At 42.2% G+C, this 24,404-nt stretch overlaps 1 protein-coding gene across 2 annotated transcripts in view; it reads right to left on the reverse strand.

The window, feature by feature from the left end:
• COL6A6 (collagen type VI alpha 6 chain) overlaps window positions 1-24,404 on the reverse strand; it is a 101,863-nt gene that overhangs the window by 29,310 nt on the left and 48,149 nt on the right. For both annotated transcript variants that reach the window (XM_045004788.1, XM_045004789.1), the window contains exons 18-28: window positions 22,862-22,924; window positions 19,290-19,355; window positions 17,537-17,590; window positions 16,277-16,312; window positions 14,510-14,572; window positions 11,918-11,980; window positions 10,065-10,127; window positions 8,781-8,843; window positions 8,530-8,580; window positions 6,873-6,908; window positions 3,999-4,061 (exon numbers count right to left, since the gene is read on the reverse strand). In XM_045004788.1, the coding sequence (XP_044860723.1) occupies window positions 3,999-4,061; window positions 6,873-6,908; window positions 8,530-8,580; window positions 8,781-8,843; window positions 10,065-10,127; window positions 11,918-11,980; window positions 14,510-14,572; window positions 16,277-16,312; window positions 17,537-17,590; window positions 19,290-19,355; window positions 22,862-22,924 (621 nt within the window). The remainder of the gene's footprint in view (window positions 1-3,998; window positions 4,062-6,872; window positions 6,909-8,529; window positions 8,581-8,780; window positions 8,844-10,064; window positions 10,128-11,917; window positions 11,981-14,509; window positions 14,573-16,276; window positions 16,313-17,536; window positions 17,591-19,289; window positions 19,356-22,861; window positions 22,925-24,404) is intronic.

Here is a 24,404-nt window from a genome sequence, read left to right on the forward strand (position 1 = left end):
AGTGAGATGGTAAAGTTTGCAGATGATACTAAACTGCTCAAAAAGTTAAGACCAAAGCAGACTGTGAAGAACTTCAAAAAGATCTCACAAAACGAAGTGATTGGGCAACAAAACGGCAAATGAAATTTAATGTGGATAAATGTTAAGTAATGCACATTGGAAAAAATAACCCCAACTACACATACAATATGATGGGGGCTAATTTAGTTACAACTAATCAGGAAAGAGTTCATGGAGTCATCATAGATAGTTCTCTGAAGACGTCCATGCAGTGTGCAGCAGCAGTCAAAAAAAGCAAACAGGATGTTAGGAATAATTTTAAAAGGGCTAGAGAATAAGACGGAGATTATCTTATTGCCCTTATATAAATCCATGGTACGCTTACATCTTGAATACTGCGTACAGATGTGGTTTCCTCATCTCAAAAAAAGATATACTGGCATTAAAAAAGGTTCAGAAAAGGGCAGCTAAAATGATTAGGGGTTTGGAACAGGTCCCATCTGAGGAGAGATTAAAGAGGCTAGGACTTTTCAGCTTGGAAAAGAGGAGACTGAGGGGGGATATGATAGAGGTATATAAAATCATGAGTGGAGTGTCCAAAGTGAATAAGGAAGAGTTATTTACTTGTTCCCATAATATAAGAACTAGGGGCCACCAAATGAAATTAATGGGCAGCAGGTTTAAAACAAATAAAAAGGAAGTTGTTCTTCACACAGCACACAATCAACCTGTGGAACTCCTTGCCTGAGGAGGTTGTGAAGGCTAGGACTATAAGAGGGTTTAAAAGAGAACTAGATAACCTTCATGAAGGTTAAGTCCATTAATGGCTATTAGCCAGGTTGGGTAAGGAATGGTGTCCCTAGCCTCTGATTGTCAGAGGTTGGAGATGGATGGCAGGAGAGAGATCACTTGATCATTGCCTGTTAGGTTCACTCCCTCTGGGGCACCTGGCATTGGCCACTGTCAGTAGATAGGATACTGGGCTAGATGGACCTTTGGTCTGAGCCAGTATGGCCATTCTTATGTTCTTAGCTATGTTGGTCCAAGGTTCTCCTCCCATGCTGACACACTATTTGAACACAATTTTAAGGTCATATTGCACAGCTCCAGCAGCAGACAGTGACCTTAGCATGACCAAGCACCTGGCTCTTGAAAAGGGAACTGACTGTATTTCAGAAAAGCTTCTTCTGGCCCTGTCATAAACAGATAGTTAAGGGTTAATGTCTCTTTTACCTGTAAAGGGTTAAGAAGCTCAGTAAACCTGGCTGACACCTGACCAGAGGACCAATAAGGGGACAAGATACTTTCAAATCTTGGTGGAGGGAAGTCTTTTGTTTGTGCTCTTTGTTTGGGGGTTGTTCGTTCTCGGGACTGAGAGGGACCAGACATCAATCCAGGCTCTCCAAATCTCTCTGAATCAGTCTCTCATGTTTCAAACTTGCAAGTAGCACAGGCAAGGCATGTTAGTCTTATGTTTGTTTTCTCAACCTGTAAATGTTCCTTTTTGCTGAGAGGATTTTGCCTCTGTTTGCTCTAACTTTGAACCTAAGGCTAGAGGGGTTTTCTCTGGGCTATATAAATCTAAGTACCCTGTAAAGTATTTTCCATCCTGATTTTACAGAGATGATTTTTACCTTTCTTCTTTAATTAAAAGTTTTCTTTTTAAGAACCTGATTGATTTTTTTCTTTCTTGTTTTAAGATCCCAGGCAGGGCCGGCTCTAGACCCCAGCGCGCCAAGCGCGCGCTTGGGGCGGCATGCCGCCGGGAGGGCGGCAGGCGGCTCCGGTGGACCTGCCACAGGCGTGCCTGCGGAGGGTCCGCTGGTCCCGCAGCTCGGGTGGACCTCCCGCAGGCATGCCTGTGGATGCTCCACCGGAGCCGCGGGACCAGCGGACCCTCCTCAGGCACGTCTGCAGGAGGTCCACCGCAGCCACAGGACTGGTGACTGCCAGAGCGCCCCCCGCGGCGTGCCGCCCTGCTTGGGGCGGCGCAATTGCTAGAGCCGCCCCTGATCCCAGGGAATTGGGTCTGGACTCAACAGGAGTTGGTGGGGGAAAAAAAGGGGGAATGGTTAATTTATCCTTGTGTTAAGATCCAAGGGGTTGGATCGGTATCACCAGGGACTTGGTGGAAAAGCCTCAAGACTATCCAGGGAGGGGAAAGTTTTTGGGGGGGGGGGACAGGGAGTGTGCCAGACACTGAATTTCTGGCTGGTGGCAGCGTTACTGGATCTAAGCTAGAAATTAAGCTTAGAAGGGTCCATGCAGGTCCCCACATCAGTACCCTAAAGTTCAGAGTGGGGGAGGAACCTTGACAGGCTCAGAAGTGAGTGTGCTACAAATTAAACTACCATAGCACAACGCACACATTTATAACCCAAATGGCATGCTGCCTCTCCTGGTTTATTAATGTCTGTTGGCAAAATTTTCATAAGGCTCTAAGTTCTTTGGGAGTATAAAGTTTCACTGACTTTCAATGGGACTGAGGTTCCTAAATCACTTGGGTGCTTTTGAAAAGTTTACCCTGTGTTAGAAATTAATGGATAATAGGCACCATGTCACGTGTAATATCTAACCAATAACGTTTTACATGTACAAAAAACAAATAAACAAAAACCCAAAGTCAAGGACCCAATCTGGCTCCCATTGACGTTAAAGGCAAAAGTCTCTGATTTCAGAGGGAGCAAGATCAGTCTGAAGTGAGGGAAAAAACAAGTCAGTGTGATAACTACAAAAAACAAGAGTTGAAAAAGGTTAGCAACTTGCATGGCTAACATATCATATAAAACTACTACTATGACTTTGCCCTTCCTTTGTCAGAGGAGCTGAAAATACAGTTAAACAGGAAACAATTACCCCAAAAGAAGTGTTTTGTTTACCTTTGCCTATTAAATGAAGAAGACTTGGCAAATCTATCAGACTCTTTCAAACAAGTAACTCTGAAGTAACTCATTTATACTTACAATTTAAAATATAAAAAATCATTTATATGGAGCTCTAGCAACCCTGAAACAATTAAACTTACTATTCATAAAGAGCATAATACAATAAGCAATGTTAATGTCTCAGCCAATAAAAACAGCAACAAAATATGCTCCCACCCACTCCAACTTCCCCATAACATCAGCCCTCCACAGAATTTCTATAAAATAATTTGACATCGTGTTTCCCTGATTTGGAGCCAGCTCTGTGCTACACCAGTCTTCCAGTGTAACTTATTCAGGTTGCCATTGGTCATAAGAACAAAAGAACGGCCACATGGGGTCCGGCCAATGGTCCATCTAGACCAGTATTGGGTCTTCTGGCAGTGGCCAATGCCAGGTGCCCCAGAGGAAATGAGCAGAACAGGTGATTATCAAGTGATTCATCCTGCCACCCATTCCCAGTTTCTGGCAAACAGAGGCTAGGGACACCATTCCTGCCCATCCTGACTAATAGCCATCGATGGACCTCTCCTCTATGAGCGTATCTAGTTCTAGGTCCAAAGACAGATAAGGTGGATGAGGTATTATCTTTGATTGGACCAAGTTTTCTTGGTGAGACACCAGCTTTCAAGCCACACAGAGCTCTTCTTCAGGTCTGGGAAAGGTACTCCCAGCATCACAGCAAAAGGCAAGGTGGTACAGATTGTTTAGCATAAGTAGTTAGCACAGATTGTAAGGGACCATTCAAGGTAGTGGCCCATTACACTGGTCTGAAGAGACGACAACATGGCATCCAGCTATAGGCCACTGGAGGCCGCCTCTTGCGCTAGATTGATCTTCCATAGCTGGCTACACCAGTTTTAGATGTGCTAGTGGTATACAAAGCAACTGCATCAGAGTGCAGGATCTGGACTATTGTGCTTACAACCGATGTAATACACATAAATTCAGCATGTTAAAGGATATCCATTTAAAACAGATTTTTATCACCTGGGCAGGTAAAGTGACATGTGATTTCTACATTAACAACAAGCCAATCTCAAGACAAATCAATATTCATAAAAGGGTGCTTGCCATTTTTCCTCTGATTCCTTTTGGGCCAAGTTCTCCTGGAGGTCCTGAGTCTCCAGTTTCACCCTAATTAATTGGATACAGCAAAATTAAAGTGTGAAAATGGTTATTCATTAAAACAAAAATGTGAATAACTCAATAAATGGTTCCTGCTGTTTATTCTTCCATTCATACATCCCGCTTTTAAGAGTGCAAAGACTGATATGAAATAGATATATAAAAATATATATACAAGTAGTACTGTGTGTGGTCTCACCCACCCCCAACAAAAGATTCTTTCAGAAAATACACATTTTGCTGAGTCAATGGGGAATATTTAAGTTCTTATTCTTTTCATGTGGAAGTGCTTGTCTATTTAGTATGCTAATACTCTACCACTGATGGTTTTTGTTAACATATAATGGTCCTAAACACTGACCTTCCATGCTCCCTCCTCCCCCACAGTCTACCTTCCACCTCATATACCAGTTCCATGACTTGGAAGGATTACATTTTTATATGTAAATTTTGGTAAATGTCAATTTCTCTGTACATACACAAACTGACTAAAAAAGTATTTCCATCAACAACAACAAACATTTACAGATCAGCAAAGTAAGAAAGTTCTCAAGCAGCATTTTATCAGGGACTTCTCAGTATTGGGATGCAGACCTCAGCATACAATCCCCATATCCTATCACAGCCTCTGTGCAGCGAAACCTTATTGGTCTGGCTGTGGTCACAGCCTCTGTGCCTGCAGAAAAGCAAGGGGCAATTTGCCCCTAACCTAATTGCTTGGGAAATATATTGATTTTTAAAGATGGATCCAACTTAAAAGTCTGGATATGAAACATGTCTGAACTTTGAGGAGACAAATTCACAATCCAAACCCAGATAAGGATCCAAATTTCACAGCTGGTCTCTATCTTTATTATGGGCTGAACCAAAACTCGAGATCCTGTTTTGAATTTTTCAGCTCAGGCCCTTCTATAACTTAATTGGATGTTGGCCCAATGCTGTCTTTATTTTAGTTAAGTTTTAATTAAATGAAGCAACTGATCCATATCATATATTACTGTATAAGAGTCAGAGAAGATGTAAGAACTTTTAAATCTTTAACAGTATTTTTCATTGATACTTCCACTGAAAACGCTTCGTTTTGCACTGCTAAAATTAAAAAGATGATATCAAAATGCTCTTTGTGCCAGGTTTATTTTGACATCTACCTGTGAGAAAGTTTATAAAGTACAGCACACCATGCTGACTATTTTACTGTGTTAATTCCCAGTTGCGCAAGATTATTGGTGTGGACCAAATATCTCCTTACTATATTTAGACTCCCAGCATCAGACACTTAGCCCTCTCCTGGCTACTTTGAGCAGCTCTAAAGAGAACCAACTAGCTGGAGAGCTATCCTAATAGGGCTGGTGGACGATAACCATAGTGCAGGAGAATCCCCTGATGGTATAAAGTGGAAGTAACTGGCAATATATCAGCTACTTCCCTCAGGATAGGGTGTTTGTCAGGGGAGCACGAGATATAAGATGGATTCTGGTCATGTTCTGGTGATCTCCGTCAGAGGAGATTGTCTTATCCTCTGCTGCACTGATAGGAATAATCTGGCACCATTGAAGTCAATGGGAGAAGGATCTAGCCTGCTCCTAGTTTCCTTCAGACACAACTGATTAGAAAAGTAGAAAGGTGGCATAAAGTCATCTTTCCTCACCCTGATTCAACTCTAGAGCAATTAAAATATCAACAGAAACACATTCTGCAGTGGAAACAAAAGAATGGAAGAAACAACTTGTCTTTTTTGCTTAAAGTGACTAGTTAGGCCTACTTTTTCCCTATGTATTCTTTCTCGTTTTATATATTCTCCCTCAAAGAAGCCATGTCAGCAGTACATGACTTTGGGGTGTTTGGTTTCACAATTGCAAAGAACTGCTAATAGTTAAGGATGAGCATGTCAGACTTGCTTTTAGGGCTGATATTTAACAAAACTGGAGCCTTTTAATATGTCAAAATGGGTAATTTCTCCCCAAAATGGGTAATTTTGATAATTTGATCAGCCATGTGCTACTATACATTATTTTTTCAACCTGTAATTTATGTGTAATTCAGGAGATGAGGCAATGAATTTAGTTGGTCTATATGTAGATATCAGCATATTTTCACCATCAGTTACGCAACACATTGATGTCATACTTCATATGTAATGCACAGCACAAAAGTCTAATCAATAGTGTATTTTTCATACACATAGCTTCAATTGACTATGTATATCACACACAGATTCATATACAACACTACAAGACAAAACGCAAAAGTGCATCTAAGGCTGTGCAAGATATTATCTGGGGATTTTTTCCTGACACTGTTTGGATAACTGTGCTTTGTAATCGCTGACGCTATCTGCTACCTGCTCCATGTTACTGACAGGAAGAAGTGGGACACACACTCCTAAATCAGCAGGCACAACACACAGCTATTCCTATATTTAGAGAATCATGTTCCCAGAGGATGTTTTAGCACATCTCTAAATGTAAGATTTGACTCCAACAACAATCTCAGAAATGAGACACAATAATTAAAAGCAATAAATTAAAAAAATGTTTAAAAAATTTCAAGCAATAAGGTGATCAAACAAGAATTTTTTTTAACCCTTTAGTATCATAAAGAATTTCAGATATTGACAGATAAATCAGAACTTTCTTCCCATGAAACATCAAGAATGTTTCTTTTATTCTACCAAAAATCTACCATTGAAACTTATTTCCATCCTTAAAGTCTCCACTCTGTTAAGTGCAGCAGAGTTCTGTTGGTGCAAAAGTGGTGTAATGGAGAGGATACTCCCGTCTATTGACCAGAAAGCTACAACATTAATGTGAAGTACGATACCTTCCGTCCAATATCTCCGGTGAATCCTCCTTGTCCCTGTTATTTACAGTAAATAAGGTAAAATTATCATCACATTGATATTTCTACTCAGTTTTTTCTCCTATATTTGACTTTTCAGAAGCAGACACATAACCCAATAATAAGCAGTGAAACTGGCAATGTGCTGGAAAACAGTATTATTGTTGCTATCTATTATTTTTTGATGTGCTGACATGCATTGTACAAAATGCAGAAGACGACACAGCCCCTGATGCAAGAAGCTTATAATGTAAGCTGAATGATACAACTGATGCATAAAGGGCCAGACCGAACTCCTGTTAGAGTCAATGAAAAGACTGCCGTTGATTTTAATGGGAGTTGGGTTGCACCCAAAATACATCTGCAGACCAGGAAGTTTAGAGCCCAATCCTGCAATGTGCTGGTTATCCTAAATTCCCAATGGGAGCACCTTTCTGGATTAAGTCCTTAGAACATATGAAGTATTTGGGGAGGGGGAATGGCAAGCAGCACAGTAGGGGTGTGACAGCATGTTACTAAAGTGGGATAGGCTTGCCAGAAGAAGGGCATTTAAGGTGAGGTTTGCATTAGTAGAGTTAAAAGACATGGATGGAGAAGTTCAGGGAGTCTGGCCGTAGTTACCCAGAACAAAGACAAAAAGCTTTTGAAAAGTGTTCAGCTCTCCCTTATTTTACTCAGACATATATTATTTAAAACATATATAAAGAAGCACTGTACTTTACTGGGCTATTCATGTGCTCTTAATTGCATCGATAAACTACAGGAAGTGACTATGTAAAGATGAAATACTCCAGGATAGCTTTACTAGTTTTTCCTAAACACAGACAGGAACTGTACAGTGAACAGGCACTGGCTAGGATGTCAAGCATCTGTGGCTATCACAGAAAGATTTGATATATCAAAATATTAGACCTCACAGTTCAGAGTAGAGGGGAATCAATACTGGAAGCTTTTTTTTTTTTTTGGAGTAAATTAGAACTATTCTTTGATTAGTTTTAGTGTGGCAGAATTTTCTCTCTCATTTCAAAAGAAGTATTGTAAATAATGATAAATGTAAATGTGATCTTTTTTTACTGTAAAATGTATCTAAGCTATATAAAATATATCTACGGAAGGATATATAATCTGATTCTATCCTTCTCCTGCACCCGTCATGTGTTGCTTGTCTTTTTAGACTGGAAGCCCTTCAGGGCAGGAACAATATCTTCCTGAGTGTGGACAGCATTAAAATATTGTTACAACAACAACATTAAAATAATGCTCCAATAAATAATTAGAGTTATTATTACTATTATATTTTTATCTTTTATTCTAATTTTAAGAGTTTATAACTTATTTTCTAATATTTATATGTTGCCATAGGCACACATGGCAATTGATAGACAAATAAAAACAACAACCCCCCACCCCCAATGACTTTACAACCTATGGCTATAATCTTACAACTTGATCCGTACGGTGGATTTTTATGGAGCCCCTGAAAAGTCAATGGGTGCAGAAGTCTGCCTGTGTGGATCAGATTGTAGGATTTACAGTCAGATGATAATGAAACAACTTTTTTCCCCTGCAGTTTTCACTCACTAAAATAATGTAAAAACAAGTTAAGAGTTTCCATTTATTTTTCTTTTTTCATGTTTACCTTTGCTCCTTTCTTTCCTGGTCCACCATATCCAGCAGCACCATCGTCTCCCTGTGAATAGACCATTATATTTAAATCATCTGTTTTTTCTGTCTGTGCTTTACTCCAGCTATTAATGTCTATATTAATTCTAAGTGTCTGTGTAGCAACCCAAATGTCAGGAGGACAGAGAGAAGCGACAGGATTGGCAATTTATAAATTAAGGACTAGATTTTGGCTACTGCTGCACATGGAGAGAATAAAACACAAACCTGCATTCCCCGTTGACCTGGTGGCCCTCTCTGTCCTGTCTCTCCAGGATCACCATATTCTCCCTGTTAAATGCAATTAATATGATCTCAGACTTGTAAGTAATATCTTTGAAACCCACAGAGCCTGATTAATCTTTCTATCCAATTGATTTTAAGAATACTGTAGAAGCAACAATCCAAAGGTTTAATAAATATAAACAGTAAATCTCACTTCGTTACTTATGATTAAGGCTGTGTGTCTGTCATGGAGGTCATGGAAATGAGATACCATGACTTTCTGTGACTTCTGCAGTAGACAGTGCGGCTGGCTCAGGGGCTACCTGAGCCGGGCAGCCCCTGGGCCAGCAGCAGCAGCAGCAGCTTGGGTGTGTGGGAAGGGGCTCAGAGCTGGGACAGGGGGTGGGGTGCGAGGCAGCACTTACCTCAGCGTCGGGGGGCTCCCCGGCTCCCACTGGCATGTCCCTGCAGCTTCTAGGCAGAGGGACCAGGGGGCTCTGTGCACTGCCTGTGCCCCCAGGCACCACCCCAGCAGCTCCCATTGGGTGTGGTTTCCAGGCAATGGGAACTGTGGAGCCAGCGCTTGTGGCAGGAGCAGCTCACAGAGCCTGCCTGGATGCCCCAGCCCCTTGGAGCTGCAGGGACATGCCTGTCAGAGCCAGGTAGGAAGCCTGAAGCCTGGCCAACCCTCTCCCCGAGTGCCAGTGGGGATCACAGACCGTGCACTGCTGCCCAGCTCCCCTCCCCCACCCCAACACCAGTGGGGGGTCCCAGGTTGTGCGCTGCCACCGCCCACCTTCCCCACAACACCAACGGGGGTCCTGGGCCATGTGCCGCCTCCACCACCACCCGTGTTGCCCTCGGCACCAGCAAAGGAGCCGGGCCACCTCCCTCCCAGCACCCACAGCCTGCCCCCCAGAGTGCCCACAGCACCCCCGGACCAAGTTTTAGTTAGGCGTATATAGTACAAGTCATGGACAGGTCACGGGCTGTGAATTTTTGTTTACTGCCCGTGACCTGTCCACGACTTTTACTAAAAATACCCGTGACTGAAACATAGCCTTACTTATGATTATGCATGGCCCTTGAACTATGCATACAGCTGCCACTGAGGTCAAAGACCGGTAGTTATTCAAAAAAACAAAAAACAAAAACAAAAAAACCCCCACACCTTTCATTGACTTTTGCCTGAAAGATTGTTTCGGGAGCAGGCTCAAAGGCAAGATCTTCAGGTGGGAACAAACAAACTTTTAAAACAACAGAAGTTGTTAAAGGAATGAAACCTACTTTATTTCCTCTCATCCCAGGACTGCCAGGACTCCCTTTTGGACCCGCAGTTCCCAGTTCACCCTGAAATTAAATGAACATATGATACCTAGTGAGAATTTGGAAAAAAAAAACAAAAAACCAAAATCACTTTGCTTCTTTTTGCAACTTGTAACCACCATATAATGTTCAATGGCTCAGCTTCAACAAGTAACACCACATTAGCACTTCATGTAGAATGACAAGAATCTAGTCTCATCTGTGCCATCTGTGCTTTTTCCGTAGGCATTGGCAGGCAGCAAAAGCAGCCAACATAAATAATGCTTAGAGTCATTTCTTCAAGTCTAGACCAAACATTTATTTTCCTACCAGCATGGCAGCAACATTGTACAAGATGAAGGCCATTCACTAGTTTGACTGGTACAGAACATTTTTTCTGTATCCATCAAACATTGCTTTCTCAATTCCAGACAGAGACATGTCTATAAAGTGATTATATTGTAGACTTAAAACCTATTCTTCCTTAATAAAAAAAAAATCCAGACAAAAGTTACTATTGGCTTCTCATCCACACAGTCTCTATATTAGTCATATATAAACCAAAAAGGCCTAATTCTATCTTTAGTTACATGGATACAATCTCTACTGCTTTGTAGTTGGTTTATATGGATCATATTGATTTCAATGAGAGTTTCCCACTCCTATCATAAACAGAAGCAGAATTTTGTCTCACTTTTTTATTTCGTCACAGTGGCCACATCTTTCGAACACAAATATACCCAAACAACATATATGGCTTGAAAGAAGTTTACAAGAGAGAATCAGGAGAAGACCCATTGTTAGCTTCAGGCAACTCCCTAATACAGTTTCTTCTATTGTTGAAACTCGGTGTGTCTAGCTCTTTAAGTGCAATGGTTTTCCAGAGACTCTGGTCACAAGAAAGGTGGCAAATTGTCAGAAATAGAGAAAATCCTGGAAGAAATTAGGAATGTAGCCTTTCTGCATAGTAAATTGACCGTAAATACTTTGGAAACCATGCAAAATACAGCTGCTCAGTTAAGATGCAAAGTGCCAAATACAAAAAGCAAAGACAGCAACAGAATCATCAGACATTTCTTTTAGACAGTACTGCCAAGAGAGGGGAAAGTATGGCAACGAAGCAAATATAAACGTTAGGTGAGATTTCAGACGTACTCAGCACTGGCCTACCTCTCATCCCATTGATTTCAATGGGAATTTCCCCCAATGTTTGAAAAACCCAGCCTAGAAAAATCAAACTGATAATTGCTTCGTCTGCCAAACGGAGAACAGGACGAAGATTTGGATAGCTTTCTTGTTAAAGTAGCTAGTAGATAGGTCCAGATTTGGTGGCTGTACTGTGGTTCAGACTCAGCGGTCCAGTTACTGTGACTGTCAAGGTACCAGTTACAGCTTCCTGAGTCTCATAGTTGTATGCCATTTAATTAAACACTATCATAAAGCAAAAGTTCTGTTATTTTCTTACCCTTGAGTAGTTCATTTTACAATCTTAAAACCATTATTTTAATCTATGTTTTGCAATATTTATGCAAACACACACACATGCTCCTGTACCCCTAAACAAACTGGTGGGTCACGTTAGAATATAAATGAATTGTTATATAGCTATTGCAGATTTTTTTTCGTATAACGTAAAACAGTTTAGCATGGCTCTGAGATGTTTAAAATTCCTTTAGGCCGTTATGAATACATTTCTCTCTGACAGAATATCATGATACACTGCACAGGAATTTTGAAACAAAGAATGCAGTAAAACAGCAGTAAAAATGGAAGTCTCCCACTGGTTACACGCACAGTGAGTAAAACACTAAGTGAACTTCACACAGTATTTTTACCTGAAGACCTTTACTTCCTTCACTTCCTCTTTCTCCTTTCACACCTCCAATCCCTCTTTGTCCCTAGAAGGTATGTTAGATGACAGAAAATCCAGTTAACACACAAATGCATATATTACAAACAGAAATATTAAATACCCTGTCTTAAGAAATAACACCAGGTAGCCCTTTATATAGGCTTTATGTCTTGAAAGTTCTCTTAAAAGAACATCTGATTCATCGTTATATCATCATGGTGTGAGAGGTATTCTCCCCATTTTACATACGGGGAAACAAAGATTCAGGGGCACAGCTACACTCCAGCTGCATAGGTGGGGGGGGGGGGTGGAGCAGGGAGGACAAGGGAGATCTGTAGGGGGAAGGATGGGAGGAATCTTGTCCAGATGGCAAGACACCCTCAAGGGAGGCTTCTAAGATATCAGCAAAGGTCCCCGGTGGCACCAGGATCCCCCACCAAAGCAAAACAATGCAATAAAAATGTAAAGAAAAAGTAATCAGTGAGTTCTAGCGCACACAGCTACAGACACTGGGTTCCCATAGCAGACAGTCAGCCAAGAATGGGAGTTCAGCTGCCCCCAAGTCCCTTCCTGCTCAAGAGGTCCAGGTGCACGCAAGAACATAAGAAGGGCCATGCTGGGTCAGACCAATGGTCCATCCAGCCTAGTATTCCGTCCTCTGACAGTGGCCAATACCAGATGCCCCAAAGGGAGTGAGCAGAACAAGGCAATGATCAAGTGATCCATCCCCTGACGTCCAGTCCCAGCATCTGGCAGTCAGAAGATGGGGCAATTTGGAGGGGATGTGTAGCAGGGTGGTCACCCGCTCCGGCCCTGAAAGGGTTACAGCCAGACCTGGGAGAGGGATGGGGCTGCAAGCCAAAGACTAGGCTGATGGGGAAGGCAGCCACAGCTGGTGCCTCGCCCCAATCAGGCCACAGCTGGCCCTATAAAAGACTGTGGGCCAGGAACAAGGAGAGTCTTTCTCTAGCTGTGGAGAGAGATGGGCCTGGCTGCTTGGGAGCTCAGCAGGGTACCTGGAGTGGAGCAGGGCTGGGGAAAGGCCAGAGAAGCTGGGGAGCTCCAGGCTGGAAACCCCCAGCCTGCAGGCCTTGCTGAAGGCCTGAAGCAGGTTCTGGGGTTGCAGAGGGGCAGCCCAGGGGTAGGCAAAGGCAGCAGGTCCAACTCCCCCTTGCTGATAATGAGTGGTTCACAGACTGCAGTCCGCCCCAGTGAGCAGGGGCTAGATGGTGACTGACAGTAGCCACCGAGGCAAGGTAGGGATAGAAGGTTGGGGGTTCCCTGGGGTGGAGAGGCCCAGAGACTAGGGGTACTGCCAGGGGGCAGCACCCAAGGTAAAGGGGCACCGGGGTCAGGGTGGGGAGGGACACAGGGGCCTAAGGCACGTGGGATAGCAACCGGCAGAGGTTGCTCCAAAGCTGGAAAAGCTAATTCCCTGAACAACCAGCAGGAGGCACCGTGCTGGTGAGTTGTCGCCCTGCCACAGGATGAGATAGGCATGCTGAGAAGGATGTGGATTCGCACCCATGGGACGGCCCTCTGGTGCAACCGCCTCCCCAGGTGTTAGCTTCAAGGAAGTCCCCAACACAATTTCTTCAATTTGCAGCCCTTGTATCTGCAAGTGTGAATCTATATCCATATTTACAATACAGGGATCTAAAATACGTCTAAAATCACACAGGGCCAGATTGTGAATCCCTTACTCACTCTGGTTCTGCAAGCTATTTCATTGGATTACTCATCAACATGAGGAAGAGGCTTCCAATCTGGGCCACAGAAAACTGTGGTCAGAAGTCCAGATCTAGATAGGAGGCATACTTGGGCACTATTTGCTCAACAGAAGGGCAGGACTGGAGCATCAGAGGTGTTGCAAGCCAGGAAAGCCAGAGGTGTGCGGGGACGTTTGCACTGTGCCTGTCTTACTATGCTATGCCTGACTCACACCAATGCTGCTAGTGCTTTACAGCCACCAACAATATATTCACTCACATGTTGGATGTGCTTTATGGAATTATAGAACTGGTAGGGACCTCAAGAGGTCATTTAGTCCAGTTCCCTGCACTCAAGGCAGGAGTAAGCTGTGTGTGAGTGTGGACACTGGACCATATGATTTTTGTATATAAACTATCTCATTTCTCCTTTGTATTTCAAGTCCTCCTCGAAAATACCTAGATCAGTGGTTCTCAAACTGTGGGTCAGGACCTCAAAGTGGGTCATGATCTCGTTTTAATGGGGCTGCCAGGGCTGGCAATTGACTTGCTGGGGCCTGGGGCCAAAGCCCCATCGCCCAGGGCCAAAGCCCAAATCCCACCACCCAGGGTCAAAGCCAAAGCTCAAGGGCTTCAGCTCTGAGTGGCGGGGCTCAGCTTATAGGCCCCCCGCCTAGGGCTGAAGCCCAAGGGCTTCAGTTTTGGCCCCACCAGGCATTCGCTCCCATGCCTAGGGCAGCGGGGCTCATGTGGGCTCAGGCTTCAATCCCGCCTCCTAGGGTCGTGTAGTAATTTTTATTGTCAGAAGGGGGTCACGGTGCAATGAAGTCTGAGAACCCCTGACCTAGATGAATGTTAATATTCACCTGGGATCCTGGAAATCCTGGTTCTCCTGAAAAGCCCTTTGAACCAGGAGCTCCTTCCTCCCCCTGTATTAAGAGACAGAATCTTGTAACAATTTTCTCAAGTAATCATAACAGTGACTGATCTGCCAGGAGAACAGTATGATATTTTCAATTTCTAATATCATTTATTTGGCATTTGAACACCTCTTTTCTTTTCATTGTGACCTTTCTCTAAAGAGTCAGCATTTAGATCAAATTACATTTTTTAGCATAGTGTCTTCACAGACTATCAGCATATCCTACCATATTTTTTAAAAAGTTGGTCATTGCAACGCATGGATCTAAAAAAATATTTTTAAAATCCAGAAATTAAGTGAAGCTTATTTATTGCCACAAAGCAGGCTGAGCTTATAACCAAGGCAGCTGTTACAAGACAAAACTCCTGAAACGTGGTTTTTGAGACATGGTTTTTCAGTTTAGCAGTTGGACAATCCCTTGCCACACAGTTGTGCAGAACTGAGGGAAAGTGCAAGGAGCCTCCTGACCATGTTTTACCCCCTCATTACAACTCTGCACTCACCTCAGCCCGAGGACTCTGTGAGGCTAGCACATCTATAGACTTCAAAGAGGCAAGCAGAATGTGCATGTCTTCTGGATTCTATCCCATACTGCTCCAAACATGGAGCAGCGCCTATACAATGCAATCCAGTAATAGGTACCATGCAACATAATGTGTCTTTATCTTTGTTTAAAGAGCAAAAAGTATCTTGTAAAGGAATGTTACCAGGTTAAAAATCTTCTTGAAACAAATACACTTCTAATATCTCAAATGATTAAAATTGAAAATATTTGTTCTGGTTTATTTTCAGTTTTTCATTTCTCTGCCTTTGACAACAAAAATCTCAGTTTCACTTTTAGCGTCTCAGTGCTGTTTGAACTGAAAACACTGCAGGGAAATGATTATTTTTGTTGCAATGGAAAGTTACAGAAACTTTTTTATTGCTCTCAGGTTTTGTAAAAACTTGTCGTCACAAGATCTCATTTAGATTCAAGTTTGACTTGAAAATGTCCTTCAAATAAAATATTATGCATCCATAATCTTTCACTATTAAAGCTCTACGGTGCCATATTTTGTACAATTTGGATTTTTATGGTGCTCGTTATAGTATGAGGGCCTGATCCCGCTCACCTCATACATACAAGCCCAGATTCAATAGTCCAAGTCTATTCAGCAAAGTATCTCAGCACAGGCTTACTCAGTACAATGACATTCCACAATTGTCACTCGTGTGATACTCTGAGGCCTAGAATGTCTGTACACTCAGTGTGAAGAGATGAAAACAACTACAGGCATGGCTGAAAAGCTCCTTTTGTTTATACTACCACAAGGTTCAATCATCATTGGGATTGGTAGTCTGCTATCATTCAATTTTGAAGTTCTCAGCCATTTTTGGCCTCTTTCTTTCTTTTTTTTTTTTAAAAACATACACACGGCTTTATGGATTACACCGAGGCAACAGCATGGGCTTTCAGCATGGGTTCTCATGAATGGGACTAGTTCTTCAATGGGACTTGTGCAGCCTATGCACTGCTGAACTAGGACCCACAAGTAGAACCACTGAAGTCACTCAGTTTAATTGCATGAGTAAGGCAAGCAGGATTTGTCCTTTATCCTATATGCTACAACAAATTTAAAATAAATATTGGACTCCCTCTGCAAATATTTTAGAAGGCAGGAAAGCTCCCACGTTAGTCCTACTGTAGATATGGGAAATTAAGGAAACCTACCTGTCGACCTGGTGTTCCTCGTCGACCTTTTGCTCCCTGACACAAGACAAGATAGATGTTTGTTAGACATCTATTAGACCTCAGTTATATCTCTCAATTAAATGACAAACAGTAGAGAAGCTGTGGCAACTATGTCAATTTTTTTTCCAGATAATTTGATGTTCACACAATGCTTTACTACGTGCTCAAGTTACTGTACATGCTAGAACAGTGACTGAGAGCAAAGCAAATGTGAAAGTCATTATGGATGTGTCAGGATATTACTTTGCTATCCCTTTTGCTTATTGCTCACAGGCTTCAGTCCTGCTGTGCTAAGAGAAGGACTAAAACATTCATACCCTGTCCACCCTGGCAAAACAGATGTGTTTATAACATTGGTTTTGGCAGTAGAGCTTAAAGACATTTCCCACCAAGCAATGGGAAAGGTTCCCACCTCTTTAGTCTGTTCTTATTGATAACTGCCTATGACAGAGTGCTAGGCAAAAAAGGCTGAGTCAGCACTCTGTTCACAGCCGCTCCAATCAAGCAGGGCAGAATGGAGCTGATTAAGCAGAGCTGTGCCTAATTTGTGGGTAGGGAAGGGCAGAAAGGCTAATTAAGCCCTTAGGCAGAGCCCACAAATAGGTACAGGAAGGAAGTGGAAAGGGGAAAGCAGGCAGAGAGAGAGATTTCGTTCCCCTGCTTGTTACAAGAGCTGTATGTATTATGAAGGTGGTGGGAATCCATTTGTAAATAAACTGCACAAGGTGTTAGACCAGCACAAGGATCTCTGAGTAGTTTGTAGACTGGGACAGAGGCAGGAGCCTGGTGGCCCCACTACACTGCCACACCAGAAGAAAGAGTATGTTAATGCAAATCCTTATCTTTGCAGAATTTCTCTTTCTTTGGAAGGAGAAAAAAGAAGCAGAGAAGCGAAGTCATCACCAAGAGTTGGGGGACAGAAACTGGACAGTATTGCAGTAGGTTCCAAATTTGAAAGAAATGAGGAAGCTATTTTGTCTCTGATAGTCAGACAGTTGTGTTGGATAGTCCTATTCAAGAGGAAAGAGTTTGCCTGGAATCAGAGGCTATTGCTAGTGTTAATTTTTTCAGGGCAGTCTATCAGAGATTTATCTATCTCATCTTCCTGCAGTGAATGGAGGCTGACAGAGTGATCGATCAAGATTAAATTTATGGACTCTGAGATCATTCTTTCTAACTTGGATTAATTTCAAGCATTTCCTTTGTATATTTAGTCTCCTTGTCTATATGGGTTCTTACTGTGGTTCTCGAAGAGCCTGGTGACCCTGGTAAGCCCATTGGTCCTCTTTCACCCTGGAAATGAGAAATTTAATTTCATGTTATATCTCAATTGTCACTCAAATTCCAAATATTTTATATTTTTCCAGATTATTAAGCCATCTAGTCCTGAACAGTGGACATGCAAATGAATGGGAAAAAATTATTTTCATAACACTTGGGCACACAACCTCTGTCACCGCTTACCCCTGTCAGAATTAAGAACAGAAACATAGTATTTTAATTGCACGGCTTCATCTATGCAACATTGTCAAATAGATGTCAAAGAAATGCCATTGTGCTATGGTACATTTCAGAAAGTAGTACCATCAAAATAATCACTGGTGTTGGCCTCAAATAATGTTTGTCTGGAAGGTGCTGCGTGTTTGTCATTACAGTTACCATTCTGTTTTGTGTATCAGCATTGATCTCCAGCATACTGTGCAGATATTCCAAGTCTTGTACTGGTGCTCCGTAACTGCTCTACAGTGAAATCCATAGAAGTTCAGGGGGGCTTGGCACTGTGTAGTATTAGGTGCGTAAATAGCTCTAAGTACTTTCCCAGCACACACACTTTGGAAGATTTTCTGTGGAAGTTCATTAATTTACTACAATAAATGTTTTAAAAACAACACTACTACTACTACTAATAATAGGTATGTCACAGATGACAGTAGGTCTGATTATTCATCATATATCCACACCTTAGTTATTTTTCATCTCTTTAAAAAATTTAAGACCACTTCCAAAGCTGGACCGCAGAGTGCAAATTCATGGATCTCAAATCACCCATAAGGCTAGAATCAGAGAGCCATAGAAATGTAGGACTGGTAGGGACTTCAGCAGATCATCAAATCCAGCCCCCTGTGCTGAGGCAGGACAAAGTAAACCTAGACCATCCATGACAGGTAGCATCCAGTGATGCTGATTCCACAACCTCTCTTGGAGCCCATGCCAGAGCTTAACTGCCTTTACAGTTGGAAAGTTTTTCCTGCTATCCGACCTAAACCTCCCTTGCTACAGATTAAGCCCATTATTTCATGTCCTACATTCAGCAGACCTGGAGAACAACTGATGGTCATCCTGTTTACCACAGCCCTTAATATATTTGAAGACTTATCAGGTCCCTCTCTGAGTCTTCTTTTCTCAAGACTAAATATGTCCAGGTTGTTTAACCTTTCCTTGTAGGTCAGGTTTTCGGAACCTTTTGTCATTTTTGTTGCTCTCATCTGGACTCCCTCCAATTCATCCATGTCTTTCTACCTAGAACTGGACCCAGTACTTGAGTTGAGGCCTCACCAAGGCCGAGTAGAAAGGAACAATTACCTCCAGTGTCTTTCATACAACTCTCCTGTAAATACATCCCATAATATTAGCCTTTTTTGCAGCTGCATCACATTGTTGATTCATGTTCAATTTGTGATCCACTTTAACCCCAGAACCTTTTCAGCAGTACTACTACCTAGCCAGTTATTCCCTATTTTATAGTGGTGCATTTGACTTCTCCTTCCTAAGTGTGGTACTTTGCACTTGTCTTTATTGAATGTCATCTTGTTGATTTCAGATGTATTGTGTGGTATAAAATTAGGAATGATAGAATTGTCATACTATATTTAACAGTCTTGGTTATCAACGGATTAATTTTAATTTGTTCTATATAGCTATATTTTAAAGGATTGTAGATTAGTATTTGAAACAATGTACTGTAAACAAAGTCACATTTCTAAATAGTTACCTGGCTTCCCTGTTCTCCTTTTGAACCTTTGGACCCTGCTATGTCATTGTCCAATCCAGGATCACCCTAAACAAAGACACAAAGTTAAGTACATTTATTTCCCATGGGAGCTGATGGCACTTAATATCTCACAGTAGACGCTCAGCACCTTTATGCATGGGGCCCTGAAAAAAGCCTATCAGCCTTTACACAATATTGATAAAAATATTTGTAGTTTTTGTTTTTATGAAATCACTGTTGTGAGACTTCACAGAATCTACGATATGCTGGGTAGACAAAAGGGACATTAAGAGTCATTATTCTACTCTCAGGACTAGACAGAATTCCCACTCGAATGAGTGGAAGTCCTGTGTGAGCACTGCAGCTCGAAGGGAGCATACGGTACTAAGTCTTAATGGTGAGGCAAATTTTAACCACAAGGGCACCTTTAAAAAAAACATGAAAAACCCCCCCAAGTATTAGAAATGTCACAGGTGACACTGCACTCTTTGAACACACTGGAAGTACAGTGCAGCCCTGCTGCCTTCTCCTGGTATTTTCTCCTTCTCACCAACTACAACATCTGTCCTTTTATAGTGATTTCCACAGCCATGTTGCTCGGTCAAGCCCTCGTCACATCAGATAGAATGCATCTTCATTCCCTACTGATTTGATGATGTCACTCCCCTCACTGGCTCGCCATCCACTTTGGCATCATAGAATTCTGCGTCTCCATATTTAGTCAAGCTTGTCAATGTGTCCTGCCCTCATCTCATCCCACTAATGTCCTCAACCTTGTTTGCTCATCTGTCAGCTTCTCACACAACCCCCTCAGTGCTTTTTTCCACGAAGCCCCTATGCAACCGCCATGAGACCATTGGCAAGCCTTCTACCTTGTTCCTCTTTCCCCTTAAAGTCTCACTTTTGCCAAGCTGTTTACAGTGCATCTAACTGACTTGAATTTAAAGACATCCCTATTTGTTGTTTCCTTTCCCATTTCCTTAACTTCTGCCTGCCAGTCTGCCTCTATCCTTTGACTGTGAGCTCCTTGGAGCAGGGACCACACCCCTATTAGAATGTCCAAGAAGTCCCTAGCAAATTGTGGGTGCTACTATAAACTAATAGTAATAATTATAACAATGACAAACAACTGATTGGAATTATGAGAGAAATGCATTATCTTCAGCTGAATCCACAGAGTCCAGGGAGCTAATGCAAGATATGAACAAACAGGAAATACAACGTATTTGTAATATTTTCCTCCATTTCTCATATTCTATTTGTGATGGTTGCATTCCTAATTTACACCTAGCCCAGCAATGCTATCCTGACCAGTAAGTACAACAACGGTTAGCAGCTAGGGCTGCAGCATTTCATGACATATGACACCTTTCAGTGAAGTCAGACTCTCACAAGCTGGCCTGTGGACTATGACAGGTCATGCCCTCAGGGTATGCCACTCAAGAAGCAGAGTGAGAGCTCTTTCAATTCCCTGAGAGGCATGCTACCATAAACATAAGAAAACACTGCAGTCCCTTTTCACACATCATGTAATTTCCATTCACCAATATTCTCCTAAATATTATGTTCTGAAACAGAGGAATATTCTGTTTTATTTAAAAAAAACCCTCATCCTGAGCTGTACTTTTTTCTTCTGTTTTATAAGTAATCATTCAACAGTACAAGATCACCCTCCAAAGGCTAAATCCTACAATGGTCCTGATTCAAAAAAATACCAGCATGCAGGAGCAATAGTGGTAAGTGCTCCCCACTCCCATTTACTTTCAATGGGAATTGATGGCACTTCATATCTCACAGTGGATGCTCAGCACCGGGCCCTGAAAGAAGAATAGAAAAGACTGCAGGATTTAGCCCCAAGTCATGTCTGACAAAGATTAATAGCCTATCAGTCTTTATACAGTGCTTATCATCATGATATCTTTGCTTAGGGCAATACCATTACATACTGGTGTAGGAATAAGCATAATTCATTCACTAGGGGATGGATACAAAATCCCCACACAGAGAGTGTCATAAATCCACAGGATGTCCCATAGTACTGGATTTTTCTTGTAGGTCTCTCAGGTAACTGACAGATCTGCATAGCCACATGTAGACAAATTCATTGCCTTGAGATTAGGCATTTAAGGATGGTCATGTGCATTTTTTGTTCCAGAAAAGTATAGCATATGGGATATCTTGGGCTAATGAAATGTCCCAGATGTACTAGTCTCAGATAAGGAATGTGAAAATAATTATTGTGAAAGGCTAAGATCTGCTAGGTTTATCTGATCTTCATTGTTGGGATTACAGTGCAATAGTCACTCACGTCTGTCCTAACATACCTTTGAAAGAATATCATATCCCCATGCAGATCTGAACAGAGGCTTTTACTCCCTGCAAGTTTATTCACTTTCTAGTGCACCATAAGTGAGGTTCCAAGATTAGATTCACATCCTTAATGTTGTGATCCTAAGAGCACCCCAGTGCCAAGGGGCCCTGTGGTGTAGAACTAAGAGTCAGTTGGCCTGGCCAGCTCTCTACACCTCACACACAATATTTATCTAAAAGGTCTCTTGTAACGTATTATTTGAAAACACCATGCGGGTGATTACTTACATTTCACAGTGATGGTAATAACGCTGTATGTGAAATTATGGATTCTCTCTGATATTACGTTTTAGAATTGGGAAACAGACCAACAAGGCAAAACAAGTGATTTTCCAGACAAAGAAGAATGGCCAATTCCTCTTGGGCTCAATTGCAAATCAAGACAGGTGTGGCCAAGAACAACGGGCTAATCATTTGCATGAAGGATCACAGGAAGATCATTTGGGCTTCCTGACTTTGAAAACAAAGATAAACTTTGAGGATATAAGCAACTGCTAAATACTTTGGGGGTATCCATCACCTAGGGGACAAAGGGGAGCATCACCCTTTGAGTTCATGAAAGGTGGATCCCCTTGGCCCACGAGGCAAGAGTAGCAGGAAACTGACTACAGGGGAGAAACCTGCTTAGTGATTACACTGATTGCAACTTGCTGAAATTAAGTTGTAGTCATTAGAAAGCAGGTTTTGTTTCGTTTGACTTGTCACCAAGCTTGTCTCTTCTAGTCTTACTTATCATCACTTAAAGCTTTGTTCTTTGTTAATCAACTTATTCTTGTTTTATTACAAAACCATCTCAGCACTCTGTATTAAACTGAAGGATAAAATCCCTCAGCCAAACGACCAGACTGGTATGTGTTCTGCTCTTTGGAGGCAGAAAACTTGATAGTTGTGTGAGGATCCAGTGAGAGGGTCTGGGCACTGCGAGGATGTGTGAGGATCCAGTGAGAGGGGAGATGGTTTGGGGGAGACTGAGGACTGGAGGGGCTGTTGGCATCACACTGTAAGGAGTAACCTGGCTGGTGGCAGCCAGGGTGAGGCCATTGTGTTGTGAGCAGGCTGCTGGTGCCAGGGCTCTGAGCCAAAGCTGCCCAGCACCGAAGCACCCAGGGTGACACAACCCCTCCCTCCCTTACTGCTCTGGGTGAACCCCATAGAGTCAGACATGTATAATATAGAATAGTTTTGCACCTAGGAAAACTTACACGATCTCCTCGTAAGCCCTTCTCACCACGCTCACCAGGGAGTCCTCTTGGCCCTGGACTGCCCTGAAATCATAAAATGGCTGAGTGAGAATCTGAACAATCATTTTCCTGCTGATGTTAACAAAACGAGACAGGAACAAGTCCCAACATTTTAATACAGATTTTGAAACTCCCCAGGTTCAGGGTTGTTTGCATCCAGGATTTTGTTTAATCTATTATCAAGTCACAGGCCTTCACAGAATACAGTTCCAGACTGTGGAGTTGATTCGGAACACCTCCAACTTTGGACGAGCTTGGCTCTTAACGTTGGTTCAGGCTCACGTGTAAACAAAACAGCAACAAGTTCTCTGAATTTTCTTTTGGCACAAAGGAAAAAAGCTAACTGCAATTTATTAAACTTAAAGCAATTACTGCAGTTGTAATTAACCATGTTCAGTAAACCATGTTCAGCAGCCCTAAACTCCTCACTCCCTAATCTCCCACTGTTCAGCTGCCAGATTTCCCAGCATTAACGTTTGCATGAGAAGATATTTCAATTTTATGCTTGAAACTCTTATTCAAAATGAAAAAAAAATGTTACCACATGTTAATTATGTTTATTTAAGAACATAAGAACTATCATATTGGGTCAGACCAATGGTCCATCTAGCCTTGTATCCCGTCTCTGACAGTGGCTAATACCAGTGATTCACGGGGCGTGTACAGAACAGGGTAGCTGGAGTGATCCACCCAGTCTTTCACTAGTCAGAGGTTTAGGGTTACCCTGAGCATGGGGTTGCACCCTGACTATCTTGGCTAATAGTCATTGATTGACCTATCCTCCATTAACTTATCCAGTTCTTTTTTGAACCCAGATATACTTTTGGTCATCACAACTTCCCATAGCAATGAGTTTCATGGGTTAATTGTGCATTGTGTGAAAAAGTATGGCCTCTTGTTTATATTAAACTTGCTGCCTATTAATTAATTAATTAATTGACTCCTGATTTTTGTATTGTGTGAAAGAGTAAATAACACTTCTCTATTCACTTTTTCCACACAATGGAAAAAACATAATAATCAGCAGTCTATCTAACCAAATTTTGTGTTATATTGGATGGGGAGAAGATGGAAGCAGAGGACTGTGTGTAGGTGAGGTGGGAGGGAGAGAGGAAGAGGTTGCATTTGCAGATGGGTTGGATAATGAGGATGGGTGGTAGCCAAACCTTGGATTGGTTGCTTGGAAAAAAAATCTGTATTTCACTGGCCAGTGGGGGTGCCAGTGGCCACTTCCTCATCTTAGGGCAGAACACCGTGGTGTTTTCAAAAAGACAGACAGTGCAGAGGTTTGAAACTCACAGCACAGGTACCTTGACCACTGAGGGAAGAGAAATATACATGCACTGCCATGGTTACCAACATTGGATTCTGGGCAATACCTGGATCACAAGGTTGCAGGAGTTTGTTGTAGAGCAAGGAGTAAATCACGGCATGAGGATTGCCAACTAATTGCAGAACCTGGTATCTACAACTGCCCAAATGACTACTAACCTCATTTTTTCCT

Source organism: Mauremys mutica, chromosome 2, assembly GCF_020497125.1.
Source record: "Mauremys mutica isolate MM-2020 ecotype Southern chromosome 2, ASM2049712v1, whole genome shotgun sequence".
NCBI lineage: Eukaryota > Metazoa > Chordata > Testudines > Geoemydidae > Mauremys > Mauremys mutica.